Source organism: Trichoderma breve, chromosome 6 (genome assembly GCF_028502605.1).
Source record: "Trichoderma breve strain T069 chromosome 6, whole genome shotgun sequence".
Taxonomy (NCBI): Eukaryota; Fungi; Ascomycota; class Sordariomycetes; order Hypocreales; family Hypocreaceae; genus Trichoderma; species Trichoderma breve.
The window spans coordinates 1,500,372-1,517,194 of record NC_079237.1 but is presented as its reverse complement, the minus strand read 5'-3'; the positions used below and the strand labels follow the sequence as shown (position 1 = coordinate 1,517,194).

Below are 16,823 nucleotides of genomic sequence, written 5' to 3'. Positions count from 1 at the left end.
GGGGCGAGAAATTTGATTGCTACGATGTCTTTTTTTCTTTTTTGCTGGCAATGATGTTATATGCATTAATGATTTTTGAGAGTGAAACGAGAGAAGGAACTGTTTTAAGAATGAGAATGAATGACGTGTGCTTTGGTTCAATGTTCCCCAGATATGATGTATGCTCGAATTGCAAAAAGTCATTTTGAGAAAAATATTGTCATATTTTGGATGGCTTTTCATCCTTTGGTCTACTGAAACTGGTTTATGTGCTGTGAAATGCCAAAAGAACGAAACGCCTCATGCGCCAAATATTAACCCATCACTAAATCTTAACTCAATAAATACCAATCAACTCCCGAAACCCCTAGCTCATCACCGCCTATCCTGTCCAGGAGCAGGCGGCCCCCCAGCAGGAAATCCAGGCGGAGGGAACGAATGCTGCCCAGGCGGCGGAACCGGCATGCCCGGCATACCAGCGAAGTTTGGTGGCGGGAAACCAGGACCTCCAGGTGCGCCAGGAGGCGGGAAAGGAAGGCCGCCAGGTGGAGGAAAGGGGAGGCCGTTGGGGGGGATGGGAGGCATTCCGTTGGGACCGGGAGGGAAGGGGGGCATGGAGGGCATGCCGCGACCGCCGGGAGGTGCTGAGTATTGGGATTAGAATATGTGTGAGAGAAGAACGACAGAAGAGGATGAGGACATACGTGGGAGGCCTTGGGGGAATTGGCCGGGAGGAGCTCCAGGCATACCGGGGAATGGCGGAGGGATGCCTAATAAAATAGCCATGTTAGTTCTGTTTTCTGCGTCTTCCAGATTTTCCCTTCTCGCTCTCATCCATATAGTTTTCGATAGTGAAGATAAAGTGGCGAGACAAGGAAACCAGGGGATGTAACATGACATACCACCGGGGAAGCCAAAGGCGGGAAATCCCTGGCCGGGTTGGTTCTGAAGAAGCATCGGGTTCGCATGGGCCTGGCCCTCGGCAGCGTACGAGGAGGTAATCGAGTCAATGACGGACTGGGCCTTTTCGTGACCAATTTCTGTACAATGGATGACACATGTCAGTGGCGGAATATGGAGAAGGAGAGACAAGAGGTCGGGACGAACGCTGGTAATAGTCTACGACGTTGCGCAGGTGGTTTCGGCCGCTGTTGTGGGCCTTGCGCACCGACATGGAGTCGTGCGTGAGGTAGACATCGCAGTAGTCGCCTGTTGTGGTTGAAAGTTAGACGGGAGGAGGGATCTCATGAGGGAGCGCGTCGCAGAGGGTGTTTTTGACTGGCTGGTGGATGGGTTTCGACGTACAAAAGACTGTAGAGATGCGTTAGCTTTGGTTGATTGAGCCATTTGGAGAGGGAAGAGGGAAACATACACTTGGGCATCGTGACTGGATTGCGCTGGGTGTTTTTGCTTCAGATTGATACAGGAAGAATCATACCATCAAGGCAAATGCATGCAGCTGTAGCAAAAGGCTGGGGCTTGTCCCGAAAAAGAACGGCGAGGCTGCCCCACACGTGACGCCGAGCTTATCACCCGGGCTCCTGATTGGCCGATGCTCCCTTTTGGCCCTTTATCTGGCCACCAGCCACAGTAGCCCCAAACGCGACACCTGTACCTTTTGCGGCTGGTGTGAATTAGAGCCAAGGTGGTCAGTCTGGACTCCAATTGTAGCTTCAATCCCTGGGCTTTGCTTTGGTGAACTGCCATTCCAATCAACACACCCGTTGAGCCTCGACAATCCACAAGCAGCAGTCGAGATATTCTATACCAACACAGGCCATGGCGCAATCGGCCCTCTCACCCATGCGGTGGCTCTGCGGCCTGCTGCTGCTCGTCAGCGCCGCCAACGCCCTCAAGTTCGACCTCATGGCCCACACCGGCGGCGAGTCCCTCAAGAAGGAGCGCTGCATTCGCAACTTTGTCGGCAGCGACACACTGGTGGTTGTGACGTCGACCGTCGACGGCTACAGGGGAGACGGCATGCTGGTCAACATTCATGTATGTACCTATGGCGGGGGGGAACAAAGAAACCAGGAGAAAGCTAACAAGGTGGAAATCCAGGTCCGTGATGCCATTGGCAACGAGTACGGCCGATCCAAGGACGTTGCCGGCGAGTCGAGAATCGTCTTTACTTCTCACGCTGATGCCGCTTTTGACGTGTGCTTTGAGAACCTCATGGTTGGACGTACGTTGCCTCAACTGAACGGCCCCTCCTCCCTTTTTTCTCCAAACAACAAACCCCCCTTAAGACTCAACTCAAAACCTACAACAAGACATGTTTACTGACATATAATCCAAACAGCCAACAAGCCCGCCATCAACCTCCGCACCGTCGAGCTCGACATCGACATTGGCGCCGACGCAAAGGACTGGTCCGCCATCCAGGCCACCGAGAAGCTCAAGCCCGTCGAGGCCGAGCTGCGCCGCATCGAGGAGCTCACCGCCGAGGTCGTCCGCGAGATGGACTACCTGCGCCAGCGCGAGCAGAAGCTGCGCGACACCAACGAGAGCACAAACAACCGTGTCAAGTGGTTCGGCGTCGGAACGACCTGGTTGCTCGTCATCCTGTGGGCGTGGCAGATTATGTACCTGAGGGCGTACTTCCGATCCAAGCACTTGATCTAAATTCTCTGATTACAAAACTTATCAATTTATATCAAGGGGGAGAAGGAGGAGGAGGTGGGGAGAGAGAAAGGGGGAGAGAGGCTGTTATGCTTGTTGGGGGGCTTTGGAGCGATACTATTACATTGCAGTTTTGCTGCATGTTGGCATACGGATACAGAAGGCGGAAAGGGGTGGTAGGTATGCACTGGCGTTTGTTATATCATGATGTATGATTCATCGAGATGAGGAGGATACAAAAAAAGGGAACGTGAGGAGAAACCTTTTCAGCTTTAATAAAAGACAATTTAGATCCATGAATGATGGGTGCTGTCAGCGTACATTTGCGAGTTTGGTGGCTCACAATTGATGTCCTCAGAACGCCAACTACTAAAACTTCTGACTTTTGATCATATTTAATTGATTTCCTTTTATATATAGGGATTTATTAGATATCTCTCAACACTTATATCACTACCTCTCTAGAACTGGATCACAACCGCCTATGCTAGTCCCAATAGCTGCTCCATTGCCATAATCCTTTGCCTCCCTCATCTACATGCTGAATATTTACATCTTGCCTAACCGCATCAATGTCATTCGAACCTTTAGACCTGGAATCAAGTTCACCGGGACCAGGGCCACCATGCAACTCTGATATTCCACCACCAGCCAATTCAGCAGGCAGTTCCACCAGACCACCTGGGCCGGATGTCGTAGCATCCAATTCAGGCTTCCGAAAGGCAGTGCCATTTGGTCCAGAAACCACCAAACCTTCATCGCCTGGCAGCTCCGGCTTCGGGGTTTCCAGGTCATCGCCACCGTTGCCGCGTGCATCTCGCCCGAGCCCCTGTCCTGCTTGCAACAGCTTTCGTCTTCTTCTATACCTATAGATGAAAAAGCACGCTGCCCCTGAAAGGATCACTATCAGAGGGATGACCACTCCGATGGCAATCTTCGCCGCGAGGGGCAGTCCCTGGCTTGGCTTGGAGGGGGGGTTTTCACTAGGAACGGAGGATGCGGGAGCGGATGGAGAAGGAACGGATGAAGCAGGAGCTGAAGATGTCGTGGTACGAGTTGCTGTATGCTCCGATGTAGCTGTATGTACCACCATCACTCTCATAGCAATGGCAAGGTCGGCCACTGTGGGATCCGAGACCGGTGGAAGTATGCCGGTACAAGTTAGACCGTCCGTCACGGTAATGGGGCTCGCTGGACGTGATGTGCACAGTGAAGCAATAAAAGTATCACAGCCGTAGCCGCTTATTTTCAGGAACGAAGTCAGTGGACAATCGCAACCAGATATGACTTATACGCGGTCTTGGACTTACGTTGGGCAGCATCCTGACACGGTTTCGCCAACATTCAGCATATTCCATATTATCTCAGAAGCAACATTGTTAGCTTTATTCGCGAATGGATCCGACTGTCCTTTGCTACGTGTCTGAACACAGGCGGCCGTGTAGCCCGATGGACAGATCGACGCGGGCGAATAGACGCCAACGTATTCCAAATAAGGAGCGGTAAGCCAATCTTTGTTGTAAAAAGACGCGAAACCAGACGGAAAGCATGATTTGATGACAGAGACGCCATTAAAATCGGGCGCGTTCGACGATGATGGGTTGTTGCAAAAGAGACTGGCGGCGATGTTCTGACCAACTGCGCTATCTGCAACGAACTGAAGACCTGTACAGTCGGTTGGCGGAGTAAAGGTTGTCGTCAGAGGGCCAAGATTCTCGCGGAGATTAGTTACTGCCATGGTTGGTAGCAGAGAGGGAGAGGATCCGTATTTCGTCCCTCCCAAGAGCTCCGAGAGACAAACAAGCCTTTATCAGAAGCGGATCAAAGTGCGGTTTAAGCAGTGCAATTCGCTCAATGGCTGCCATGCCGCATCTGATGTACACAGATCGCCATGAGAGACGAAAGGCTGGGCTTCCTCGGGCGAGCGGGGACAAAGAAAGATTCAGCCTTGCTTTGGTCTTTTCAGCTTGACCCCCTCATTTCCATATTGCTTCTAGCTATTGGTTGCAGGCTGTTGGTTGTTGGGTCGGCAGCACATCTGCATCTCAAATAGGAAGGCTGCATGCCCTCCATCGTTTCATCCGTCCCGAGAGGGCAGAGAAATACCAAAAAGCACGCCGACAATATCTTCCAGAACACGGGGAAGAGAGCGGCGGAGGAAAGTATTTCTTCAACGCGGGAAAGAAAGCGATAAGCGACGAGGGAACATGTTTTCTAGAACAGGGGGAAAAAAGCCGCGGAGGCATATTTTCAGAACGTGGGGGAGGAAAGCGACGGAAGAGAGCGACGGAGAATATCTTCCGAAGCGCGGCAAACCAAAAATGGCAGACAAGTAAACCAGGTCAACTACCTGTCTCATTCCAAAAGGGGGAGAAGCGGAAGACTAGATACACGCTCCGTATTGTCCCTATCCCTCCTCACCTCATCCAGCTTTTCCTCCTTCGCTATCCATCAGCCAAAGCTCAGCACTTGCTTTCATCCCCCTTTCTGCCAATCGAATCGGTATATAATTCCCACCCCAATTGCATCCCAAAAACAAAAACACAGGCCACCAGTCTAACAAGCTTTGCTTTATGAGAGAGAAGAAGTAAAAATCAAAAGTATGGATTTGATTCAAGCAAACGGTACCCAATCACCCCAATCAAGTGTAAACCCAAACCACCCCACCAAAACGGAAATAGGAGAGAGAGAAAGAAATAAAAGGAAGGCGGAATGAAAAAATCCATCAAATCAAACCGAGCGCCGTGCCGCCTCGTGTCGTCATCAGTATGTCTCATGAAAAAAAGAAAATGGGAAACTAAAATAATCAAGGCACAAATCCATGTTGCAGGTCCTTTTGTACAAGGAGTTGGCAAAAAAGAGGGAGGAGAGACAGGAAGGGTATCATGAATGAAGCAGAGCCTTTATGAAAATGCCAGGAAAGTGCGATAAGGGGACAAGTCTTCTTTTTCCAACTTCCACAAAATCATCAACCCCCTCCTTCGGGCAGTATTAAGCTTAAGCTTCTCAACACCTCCATTATCGGCATCTCTTTGGTTCCTGCCCTCTTCCTCTCCTTTTCTTCTCGCTCCCGTAGTCTCACGGCGCTTAGACTCAGAACTCGGTCGGCCTCCGTGCCCGCGACCTTGACCCGTTGTTCCAGCTTATGAACATTGTCTGCTAATTGATCCACTTCAAATTCGAGAGACGATTGGATGTTCCGTAGCCGTGCTTGTGTCTGTGATCGTATGCTTGCAAATGAGTTGGTTTCGTCGACGAGGAAGCCCCTTATTTTGCCTTCATCGGGGTCTAACAAGTCGAAATCAGGCAGTGTGATTGTTTCCGCTTCCTTTTCTTTTGGTGTGAACAGAGGGGGTTGCTCTGGCGGTGGTTTTCGTATTGCTAGCCATGCTTTCTTTTCTTCTTGCAGTCTAAACTCCGAGTTAGTTGGTTTCCATGTTGAAAGCATTACCCAAACGCGACTTGCCTCTTGATTCTCGCCTGCAACGTTGCTAGTTTCTCGTCCAGCTCAATGTTACGGGGATTTGGCCTTAGTATGACTGGTGCTTTTGGTGCTTTGTCCTCTCTGTTGAACCAGTCTGAAAAGTCGGATCTTGACGCAAAGTCTTTGAGCAGCTGGTCTTGAATCGCACGGGCTAGTAACAAATCAGTTAGCAAAATGGGATTGCCATCATAAACACTGATTTTAAAACCAATGGAAAAAGTGCTTACCTCCTAGCACTGCTCCTGAGTTCAAGGTACCGCGAGGTTTCTCCGACAGCGCTCGTTCACCGCACCATATCAGCAGCTGCTTCATCCGCCGCGGTTCCAGTAAATCCGCCTCGATGTGCTTGTAAAATGCAGACGTGCTAACCTCGCGATGCGGAATAGCCGTCTGCCCGCTCTCGATTAATGAGCTCGCTCTGCGTCCACGAGATCCCAGACTGCTTCTCCGGCTGCCGTTTCCTCCTTTCTTTCGCATCTCTTTGTTGCGGTTGATGATGGGTGTGTCGCTCATTGGGAGCGCGATCTTGGTTGGCCGTTCCGCCGTCTCCTCTACTATTGACATGTCCTCCTCCACCTCCTGTGTCACCGGTGGTGGCGCCTTGGGCTTCGACGTCTTCTTGCTACGGCTCTGGCTGGTTGAAGAGCCATTGGTCCGCGGCGGAGGCTGCTGCTCCTCCTCCAGTGCTGCATCTTCGTTTGATACTCGCGAGCTCTTCCTCGTTCCCCTCTTTGAGGCCTTGGCGGGCGGCTCGTCCTGGACCGCGTCACTTGACGCCTTTCGCCGTGATGAAGAAGACTTTTTCGTCGCTGCCGCTGTCGACTTCCGGGCCGGCTCCGCCGCAATCAGCTCCACGTCCTCATCGCCGCCAATCGACTCCCTCACCGCCCGCTCCCTCGCTGCTACGGCCGCCGCAGATGGCCTTCCTCTCGATTTCCTCACGGGAAGATTTACGGGCTGCTCCTCGGCGGTTTTTGCCTTTTTTGATTTCCGCACAAACTGAAAATCGTCGTCTTGTTCATAGTCGGCGGCTGTTTTCCTCGTCAGCATCAGTCTCTTGTCTCCTCCGTCTTCCTGTTCTTTGGAGTCATGGGCCAACGAACCCGGCTGGCGCTTTGATCGGCGCACTGGCTGGTCGCTCATGCTAAGAAGTTCCAGCGGCTGTCGAAGGCTAATGATTGTCGTCATGGATGGCTTCTGCGGAAGCTCCTCTGAATGGATCGCATGAGAGAGTAAAAGGGTGCCGTCTCGAGGCGGGGGAATTTCGTGCCAGAGTCCGGCGGTGAAAAAAGATGTTGCCGTCGAGTAACTAGCTGTAGAGGAGATGTCGTCGTCGAGTAACCGGCGCTGAAAAATATGTCTGTCGTCGAGTAATATATCGCGTGTGCCTTTTTGGGGGGTTGAAAAGAGGTCCAGCTTTCTCAGCCTTGTCGCGTCAAATGCCTGCGCGCGTTTCGCCCGTCCAGCGCATCAAAGCCGCGAGCGCAATCGCACGCAAAATTCCGTCGAAGCGGTTCCAAAAATCTGCCAGGGCCCAGCCGTTTGTCGATGATTGCGCATGCGACTGCTGCTTCTTGCCGGGGTTGAGAAGTCGAGTCTGTTTCGTTCGGGGAGACCGCCAAAGTGTTCTTTCTTTGCCTGGTTGTGTTTACTTTCGGGACCATGAGCGAAGAGGTATGGTTTTCCAAGACAAGGCGCTAAGCCAATTTGGGTCATTCACTACCCCACCCCCTCGGTCTCAGCAATGCGGCGTCTGATTGGCTAATGGAGCTAGTAGTATGGCGTAACAGCTGTCAACTGAAAAACGACATCATCTTCACTTTTGACTGTACTCGTATTAATAATTGATGTCAACCATGTATTAACAAGCACAACACACACATCATTCATGCATTGACTAGCTAGCTGTAAAACCAAGTAATCATATAGCTGCCGTTTTTTCTCTAGCTACAGAGTACCTGCAATTCAAACCGTAAAACACCAAGTACATCATCCCCTTGAAGAGTACCAGACCACCCAAAACGCCTTCAAACTCTGCATGATTTCCTTCCAAGTCCAACACCTTTTCATGTGTGTATACCTTGCCTTGCCACTATTTACGTACATTGTAAAGTAATACCGGGGAAGAGAGAAGTGTGAAGAGAAGATCCGGGGGGTGGAATATTCCCGGAAAGAAATGGTCAAGGCACTGCCTACAACCACAAGTGGTGTGGAAAAGGGCCGGAAAAAAAAATAAGAATATAAAAAAAAAAGACACGTCCTCGAAATGTCTGTCCGGCAACCCAGCCGAAACATGAATTTCCCTCCACCAAATTCGTTCGCCTTTGACCCCCTTTTATTATACAAGGGAAATGTGTACTGTATGCGTTCCGTTCCGTTCAGCTGTGGACCGCGTATATGATGCCATGCGCTTATGGATGAGGTGAAGAATGATCACCTTGTCGCTCTTCTTGCGGTTCGCGTGGCGACCTATCATGGAATACATCATCCTAAGAAAAACGCCGCTGAACGCCTTGGCCAGCCATGACTTGCTGGCCAGGCATCGGGGCTGCCATGCCATAAGGGTTCATCTGAGGGTTGAAAGGCTCAACAACCTGTGACATGAAGGCTCCGTGAAGGCCTTGCTGCTGAGTAACAGGGCAATCTTTGTGAGCAAGCAGGAGAGTCTTGAGGTTGACAACTTCTTCACGAAGCTGAGTAATCTGTTGAGTCAAGGCGTCATTCTCACTGCTAAACATCTCAACCTTGGTCTGCAAGTTTGCAAGCCATTGCTTCTTCCGCTGGCGACACTTGAGAGCAGCAACACTAAACGGATTCTGTTAGCATATGTCGATGAAATCAAGAGCCGATGATGGCAAGACGTAATACATACCGGTTGCGCTCCAAAAAGTTCTTGCGTTTCTCCTCGTCCGTCATCTTGGACTTTCCATTTCCATTGTCGTCAAACTTATCCATATCGTCATCAGAATGTTCATCTTCGTCACCGTTGCTGCTTGCTGCGCCGCTGTTCGCCTTAGATTTCTTTGCAGGCGGCGCTTTAGCAGGCGCCTCGTCGGCTTTCCTCCTGCCGTTGGTGGCTGTGGTGTTCTTCTTGCCCTTAGCTCGTGTCTGGGGCTTCTGATCGCTTTCGTCCGACCCGTTACTCATCTCGCTGACGCCTCGTCGGGGATCTACCTTGATAGAGGCCATAGGGGGTGACGTGTTCATGCTTGGTGGGATCACTGGGGCCGGGTGGGCGTGCGCAGTGGGTGCCGATGTCACGGTGAATTGAGGTGTAGGTTGAGTTCCGTTCCTTCCCTGAGCAAGCATATAAAGGCCGTTGGCAGCGTCGTTGTCGTGGGGGTCGAAGGGACCGGATGCAGGTTTAGCTTCGACTTTAGGAATGACAGGGACCGAGGTCATATCTTGGGGTTGGGATGTGACGGGCTGGGGCTGTGGTGCCGATGGTTGGACTCGAGACAGGCCGTTGACTTGTTCACGCTTTGCGGCAGCGCTCAGGGCCGTTCGATGGAAGTCGATGGTGCTGGGAGTGGCGCCGCCGCTGGCCAGCTGTGCGAAAAGGGCAGAGTTGGGACTTGGAGCCGGGAACATAGACCCGCTCCCGCCCGGTGTCAGTCCGGTGCGCAGAGAAGACTCGTTTGGCGTAGGGAAGCCGCCACGGAGGTGATGCGTGTCGCCGAAGTAGTCGGTAGGGCCTGAAAGCATTGCTGGGCTGAGCGGGCCGGTCCGCAAAGAGCCTCCACCCCAGTTGAAGGGAGTCGCGTTGCTACCGGGCAGCAGAGAAGACGGAGACGTCAATGCTGCGACGCTGGGCAGTTTGGTTCCTCCAGGCGTTTCTGGGCCACCTCCCCCAAACGACTGTTCAAACGGATTGGGCTCCAGGCTGAGGGAGCCTCCGGTAACCTGAGGCGCGAAGTATTCGGGGGTATTTGTTCCTTGTTGGGATTGTCCTGGTCGAGGCGGCGGTGCAAGCGGCTTGGTCGCCGGAGCATTAGACGCAATGTCCGACTTGGTAAGAGAGTCGATCTTGGCACTGGCGATGGAACCTGTTTGAAGCAGATGATGTGTAAGTCGACGGTCGGCGACAAGAGGTGACAGTGACGGCGACGGTAAAGGCAAGGGTAGGGGCAATTGCAATGGGTAAGGACCAATGTCAATGACAAGGGAAGAAGAGAGTGACGATGACGACAATGACGGTGATGGAGATGCTAGAGGTGATTGATAGTGATGGTGGTGATGCTGGGCGGACAACAGACAATTGAGTTCGGTGACGACGTAGGTCGCACTTGGTCCGAGCAGGTGGTAGCGATGACGAAGGTGTAGGAGCAGCGAGTGCAAGGAGAAGGTATGACGATGCAGGAACCGCAAAGGGGAAGAGGAGAAGAAGGCTTACCTTGCCGTGTTGGGGATGATTGCTTAGGGGACTTGGACTCGGTTATGTTGGTCACAGTCGTCCCCATGATGACGATGAATTATATCGCAGACAGTGCAAAGGGAGGGGAAGCAAAAGGCTACCGTTATGTGGGGGAAACGCAAAACAATTGCAGAGCTCTTGGGATCTAGACCGGGCAGAGAGGAAGAAGAGACCAATCTGGATGATGAGGTCAGAGGCAGGAGTAGCGTGGAGGCAGAATCGAGGCGGTGGATAGATTGGGGCGTTGTTGTGTTGCGATGGCGCGTGCTGTCAACTCTTTTTTTTTTAACGCTTCTGCTCTCGAGTTAAACAAACTCTCTGCAGTAGGTTTTTGGCTCTTTTGTTTTTTGGGGGCGTTTTTCCCTCCGTAGACTAGGAGTTTTGGCACCCGAACAACAAGGCTTGGCCCGGTTAAAAAAAAAACTTAGAAAATAAGAGAGACCAATTCGAGCAGGCGTCGAAGACTCTCCCCGATTAGACCTGCAAATCACGGATATTAAAACTGAAGATGATATTCGCTTCCCCGTGAATCGAGGCGCCAAACGCTGGCACAGAAGCAGAAGCTATGCTTGCGGCGGGGGTGCGGAAGGCTGCTTGTGAAGTGCTGTAACTGAGGGTGATGAAGAGTGCACGATGGAGGAAGGAAGACGTCAGAGATGACGTTGTGAAAAAACGAAGGCGCAGAAAAAAGAAGGCGGGCGGCGGCGGCTCTGACCCTTCTGGGGGGGTCTTGCTGGCTGGGCTGCTTTTGGGCGCCTGTGAGTGGCCACGAGCGCTACCAGCCCAGGGTGCAATGAATTATGGAGCCTGCAGAGACTTCGCTGACAAACCCTGGCCGCCTCCGCACTGTGCGGGACGCTGGTGCGCATCTCGCGATTGGGAAAACGGGTGGTGTGGACCGTGCGGGTGTGCGGCCATCACACACCGTATACTTGCTATCGAGAGCGGCGAGAAGTGTCGAATGGGATGATATGATTGACTGAGACGTTGCGTGCTGTACAGTTGCTTTCTCGTCTTGTCGGTACTGTACAAGTATGTGCTTCATGCATGCCTGCCTGCGAGGCGAGTATTAGACGGTAGCACCACTTTGAAAAGTCTCCAGGAGGAAAAGCGAGGCCAGATGCAGCCAATCGAGGCAGGGCACTCATTCTGAGTACGAGTACAGTACAGTTTTCGCACGGGCATCTTGATGTGGCGAGCTCAGGGGTCCAGGATGAATGCGGCAGCAGTACATTAGCCACGCGTTCAGAAGCTCGAGTGTTTCCTCCTCATATCAACACCAGCACCACAAAAAAGAGGGAAAAGGTGGTAGTCAAAACGGCTTCAAAAAGCCTCTTTGCTTCAGGTTGTTCGTGTTCTCCCGGATTAGTCAATTGCTGCACCGTCTTCTTTGCCTCCAAAGAGGAAGCAAAAAGTCCAGACGAAAAGGACATGACGAGCTCGCACTGTATGGGCTCTGAGGATGCCCGGGGGTTGCTTTAGCGTGCCACTGGAAATGCAGCTGCTAGAGAGATGCAGTGAAGAAGTAAAAAAGAGGTGGGTCGCTGCAGGCATGGGTCCTCGTATGTACAGTATTCGGGCTCGTACCCAATGCTGGAGATGATGCTCCTCTTGTGCGAGAGACTCGGTGGACATGATGGCTCTGGAAGCTCCCGGGCAGCGATTGAGCCTCTTTGTGTGCGGCGGGGGGAATGTAGGCAGCCAAGGTAGCGTATGCGATGTTGTATTAAGGCTGGGACCTGGATTTGTAGCTGCGGCGTGAATTACAATACTCGCTAATCTGCCACGAGGCCCATTCGTCGCTAAAGTCAACCATACTCGCATCCATCCCATATCAAAAGTCAGTTCGGTATGGAGTACTCGTACGTGTTGCCTCACTTCTGCCGACAGTCGCCTCACCGACTCAGCGACAAAATCTCCTAGCACGCAACCGTTATTTACGAATACTGTACTCCGTACAAGGCGACAAGTCATTCAAGTGCAGTGGCGATTTGGCCGTTGCCCGTATATTACTGGGTGAGGGCTCTACACACACCAAAAACCACCTCCCAGATTGCGGCACGTCTAATGCATCCGCTGTTGGCCTCTGCGCAAAGGCTACCTGATCTTAGGCTAGCCAACGGCCAAAAAAAAGGAGCCGTATCCATCCCGGTGTACGAGCAGAGGAGACCTTTTGACTTTTTTCTTCCAGTCTCTAAATGGTCTTTGCTCACCAAGTACATATTGCTGGTACCGTTGCAGTTGGAGCATTGTCGAGTTGCAGCTTCATTACGTCACTGTCTCAACTCAACCCGTCGCCTTGCTCTTCTTCTCCCAAGACATTGTACCGTATCCATACCAATATGGAACATGGAACAAGACACACAACGCTCGCTGGCTCGCAAATGGATGCGTCTTCCCACTTGCCCGATTAGGCCCGCGCAACAATCCATCCAATTCAATGCCCGACCAGATTTGTCTTTGTGCAAACCCCGAGCCAAGCACACAGCAACCAAGCACCCAAGCAATCCTCTCAAAAAACCACTCCAGCGAACCACAGCAGCCCGATGAGCCAAACGGACCAAAAACTCGCACACAGTGTAAGAGGCGACCCCCTGAAATGTCCCGCCCGTCCCCACATCGTACCATCGTCCATGACACTGTGCCGCGACTTTTTTGGCCGTCCCCGGCCTGGCTAATTGGTGAGGCGCCATATGATCGGCCCGTGACGTCAGCATGAAATGTGGAAAGAGAAAAAAAAAAAGAAGGGAAGAAAGAAAATATCCAGCGGAATTATGACCCAAAGCAAAGGAGACCCAGGCTCGCTCCCTCGTAGCCTATCGGGCCAATGCTGGGCCTATTTGCTGGGCCTTGGCTGCTGTTGCAACGGTTGATGCCCTCCCCATTGGGTGCCCAAACAAAACAAACTTGTTCCTATTTCCTTGGTCTTGGTCTTTCAATAAGGATAAGGCTCTCCTTGCTTCTGCTAGCCGTTCAAGCTGTTTCTCGCTTCGGCGCCACGTCCCCACCGCTCCGGCCAAGCTATGACGCACTTCCGCCAAGCATCGTGAAACACCGTCCCGGACTGTCTGTAGCTCTGTAGAAAGTACATGCGTCGGATCTGGGAGTATCAAACCAGCGACACGCGACAGCTTCGTGTGACCATTCATTATTATTATGATATGTTAAACAAGATGTATTTTTACTGATTATAACAGCAATACCAACCGCTTTGATAAAGACTCTACTCTTACTCCCATCCAAAAGTCGCGTTACACAAGGTGGAGACGTGTCATTAGCTTCAGCCAGCCCGAGAAGACGAAACGATACCAGAGAAAAGGCGAGGCAAGTCAACAAAACGTCCGAAACTTTAAAAAAATAAAAACGTCAACAGAAAACAGCTTACAGCTCAATTCAGTTTCTACAAGCCTCTTTGTTCCCAGACAAGCTTCAATATCTCTCCGAGATGTCTCGAACAAAGGAGAGGGGAGGCAAGAGGGTCTCAAATCGGCGATCTTGGCCATCCCTTTGCAACCACGAACCCTCCCCCATGGCGTCCTAATTCCGAAGCACCAAAAACCAAAAGGATCGAGATCTTGGCTAGTTCTTTTTGTTTACAGCTTCCTTAGGCTTGGGGGCTTGGGCTATTTTGGATACTGTGCCTGATGCTCGTGATGACACGATGATTAATCCTCTTGCTATTTTCGCCTCCGAAAAGCAACGAGAAATGATCGGCGGTTATGCTTATACATACATATTCCTCTAAGCACGATTTCAGGTGAGTCGAAAACATGATGGACTGCTACTCCAACGTCTTGCCATCCCGGATTCTGCGAGCAACCGGACCAAAAAGGGTTTAAGGGGTAATGAAAGGATGCCTGAAGGACTTGACCGGCGTGGCCCCCCATTCAGCTGGCGCCCGTCCGGCTGTCTGCAGGTCAAAAAGGTTCCATCATGGAATCCTGTTTGATACCGTAAAGAACGAATGATGCAATCCTTCCGTTATCGAAAAACAAACGGTCGGGCTGAGAGGATTTGGTCTCATGGCCCTGCCGATCATGAGCAGCCTGCTATGTCACTGTGCTTTCGTTTGGGCATTTGAACGGCTGCTGGGCTGGACATGGCGTTGGGAGATCCGCGTTTTGGCTGTAGAACGGAGATTGGGTCTGTGAATCAGTAGATCTCTGGGGAGAGTAACTTTGATGCTCCCAACGTATGCGTTGGGTCGTGTGGTCTTTGAGTGTGACTGTACCATTCGAGGCCACATCTCCACAACGGGCCACTGTCTTCGAGTGATCATGTCTAAGGCACGCACTTGGTCCTTATCCAGAGCCCTCGATAACCTTATTACGACTTTGTGGGTGAATCGAAGATCAAACGACAGCATTTTCCCTCGCTGCTCCAGGGTAGGCTGGATACGATTCCCCTGAGTCGACCAAGATAGATGCTGCAGCATGTTTTTGTTTCCCATACGACGTTTTACGCACGAATCCATGTTTCCGAGAAAGGAAAAAAGAATATTATAGGTGAGGCATGTGTATCTATAGGTACGATTAGTCTTCCTAGATGACGTGCCGCGTTGGTGTAGCAGAAAGGTATTAGCACTGCTGAAGAGCTTCCATCATCACAACATCTTCCACAGTCCACTTCCAAACATGTATACATCTATTCTAGAAAATAAGCTATGCTAATTAATAAAATAATCGCCAAACATTTGTTCTCCCAGATCACTTCAACGTGCTCGAAACCAGACGATATATACATGTTACCAAACAATCTACAACTTCGCCTCGTCCTTCGCCTCGCCATCAAACCTCCTCAACTTATACCCATGCCTCGGCGCATGAACTCTCACACTCTCCCCCTTTTGCGTCCTCACCTCAATCACGACCTCGTCCTTATCTAAACTCACCAGCCTCCCCACATCTTTATGCGCCTTGCCCGTGTCCGTCGGCGAAATCATAACCATGACACCCTTCTTCAACCCCTCCGCCACCGCCAGCGCATCTTCTTCATCCACAACTCCCTCTTCCTCATGCCACGATGAGCTCTCAATGACCCTCGCAGCTTCCTCGCCGTCCAACGTCTTAGGCTCCTCGATTCTCTTCTTCGCCGCTGTCACCGCCTCCTGGAAGCGCTTAATCCACGCGTAAACCCGTGGATACTTGTCCGCCGAAAACCCTTCCTTTGGCAACGCTCCAGGAATGCCCGATATCCAGTGAAACATCCAAACACCTTCAATGTCTGCCAGGCTCGGCTTCTCCGTCTTCAAGATCCACTCTCGCCCGTCCGCCATCAGGGTCGTCTCCAGCAGCTCAAACGCCGCAGCAACCTCACTCAGCGCTTCAGGCCGTACCTTCTTCAACGCTTCCACGCTCATCGGTGTCCCCATGTAATCGCTTCTGTCCTTGAAATACTTTGGATCCTTGAGGAATGGTAGTTCCGGCGGAAGTAGCTTGACGCTTTGCTGAAAGATGCCGCTGTCAATGACAAAGGCCGAAAGTAAGCGCTCGATGCCTTTCTGATCAGCCGTGCTTGCTCCCAGACGAGGCAGCTCCGGATACATTGCCTCTAGCTTGGGAAGCTGAAGGCGACTGTCAAGGTATATGTCCCTTCCAATGGACATGATTGGGATGCGACGGTACGCGAGTCCGAGACGGGCGACATCCGGCCGTGGCAACACGCCAGGCTGGAGCTGGATTTGGTACCTCATGTCAGCACTTTTACTTCTTTCAATCTTTTCCCATCATGGCAATTGGCTGGAGACCATGTAAAAATGCAACTTACACATTGCTTGTAGGGAATGCCTCGTAGAGCTAGGTACCATACAGCGCGCCTTGCATACGGCGAGATTTTGTAATGATAAAGTATAATCTCCCCGGCAGCCATTTTCACACAGCGTTGTAAGATGTTTGATCCGTAACAATTCCACTGGATTGTATAAAGAGGAAAGAGTCTGTTTCGCGGGCTGTTGACTTGTCGTCTGCTTGCGACTCGGGGAGTTTATACGTACGCCCAGCCTCGGCTTATCGGGGTGGGGTAGCCGGTGTATGAATCGGCCACCGGACACACGGAGAGGTTACGTGGGAACTTCCGCTCGCATGACCTCTGTGCTCTGAATCAGCTTTTATTAGGGGTACCACGATGAATGCCTTAGAGTGGTGAGCTATTGTGCCTCCCGTGACCCCGTGTTGCCCTATATTTCCCCATATACCCCGGGATGTAACCACATCCGCGACTGACTATGCAGTAAATGAGCCCCAATTAACGGGCAACTATAACTCAAATGAAAAAGCAACGGTGTGTAAGTCAGATATTCCTCTGAACTCATGACAATGGCAACGG

The 16,823-nt window shown here is 51.6% G+C and overlaps 6 protein-coding genes across 6 annotated transcripts; 1 reads left to right on the top strand and 5 right to left on the bottom strand.

The window, feature by feature from the left end:
- Window positions 1-354: 354 nt before the first annotated feature.
- T069G_09406 (u1 zinc finger domain-containing protein) lies at window positions 355-1,361 on the bottom strand (the record flags this gene model as incomplete). The annotated part of the gene is made up of 6 exons (XM_056176616.1): window positions 355-623; window positions 684-749; window positions 882-1,019; window positions 1,087-1,188; window positions 1,285-1,290; window positions 1,352-1,361. 6 exons carry the CDS (start codon window positions 1,359-1,361, stop codon window positions 355-357), a joined length of 591 nt encoding a protein of 196 aa, XP_056025094.1.
- A 397-nt stretch (window positions 1,362-1,758) lies between these two features.
- T069G_09405 (emp24/gp25L/p24 family/GOLD domain-containing protein) lies at window positions 1,759-2,604 on the top strand (the record flags this gene model as incomplete). The annotated part of the gene is made up of 3 exons (XM_056176615.1): window positions 1,759-1,977; window positions 2,041-2,164; window positions 2,282-2,604. The coding sequence occupies 3 exons, from the start codon at window positions 1,759-1,761 to the stop codon at window positions 2,602-2,604; spliced, it is 666 nt and encodes a 221-aa protein (XP_056025093.1).
- Window positions 2,605-3,088: 484 nt separating this feature from the next.
- Window positions 3,089-4,339, bottom strand: T069G_09404 (uncharacterized protein; the record flags this gene model as incomplete). The annotated part of the gene is made up of 2 exons (XM_056176614.1): window positions 3,089-3,842; window positions 3,912-4,339. The coding sequence occupies 2 exons, from the start codon at window positions 4,337-4,339 to the stop codon at window positions 3,089-3,091; spliced, it is 1,182 nt and encodes a 393-aa protein (XP_056025092.1).
- A 1,230-nt stretch (window positions 4,340-5,569) lies between these two features.
- T069G_09403 (mis12-Mtw1 protein family domain-containing protein) lies at window positions 5,570-7,273 on the bottom strand (the record flags this gene model as incomplete). Its single annotated transcript, XM_056176613.1, has 4 exons — window positions 5,570-6,011; window positions 6,068-6,236; window positions 6,313-7,116; window positions 7,189-7,273. The coding sequence occupies 4 exons, from the start codon at window positions 7,271-7,273 to the stop codon at window positions 5,570-5,572; spliced, it is 1,500 nt and encodes a 499-aa protein (XP_056025091.1).
- A 1,301-nt stretch (window positions 7,274-8,574) lies between these two features.
- On the bottom strand, window positions 8,575-10,545 carry T069G_09402 (aft1 HRR domain-containing protein; the record flags this gene model as incomplete). Its single annotated transcript, XM_056176612.1, has 4 exons — window positions 8,575-8,890; window positions 8,958-9,780; window positions 9,856-10,131; window positions 10,479-10,545. The coding sequence occupies 4 exons, from the start codon at window positions 10,543-10,545 to the stop codon at window positions 8,575-8,577; spliced, it is 1,482 nt and encodes a 493-aa protein (XP_056025090.1).
- Window positions 10,546-15,255: 4,710 nt separating this feature from the next.
- Window positions 15,256-16,367, bottom strand: T069G_09401 (uncharacterized protein; the record flags this gene model as incomplete). The annotated part of the gene is made up of 2 exons (XM_056176611.1): window positions 15,256-16,173; window positions 16,266-16,367. 2 exons carry the CDS (start codon window positions 16,365-16,367, stop codon window positions 15,256-15,258), a joined length of 1,020 nt encoding a protein of 339 aa, XP_056025089.1.
- Between the last annotated feature and the right edge of the window lie 456 nt (window positions 16,368-16,823).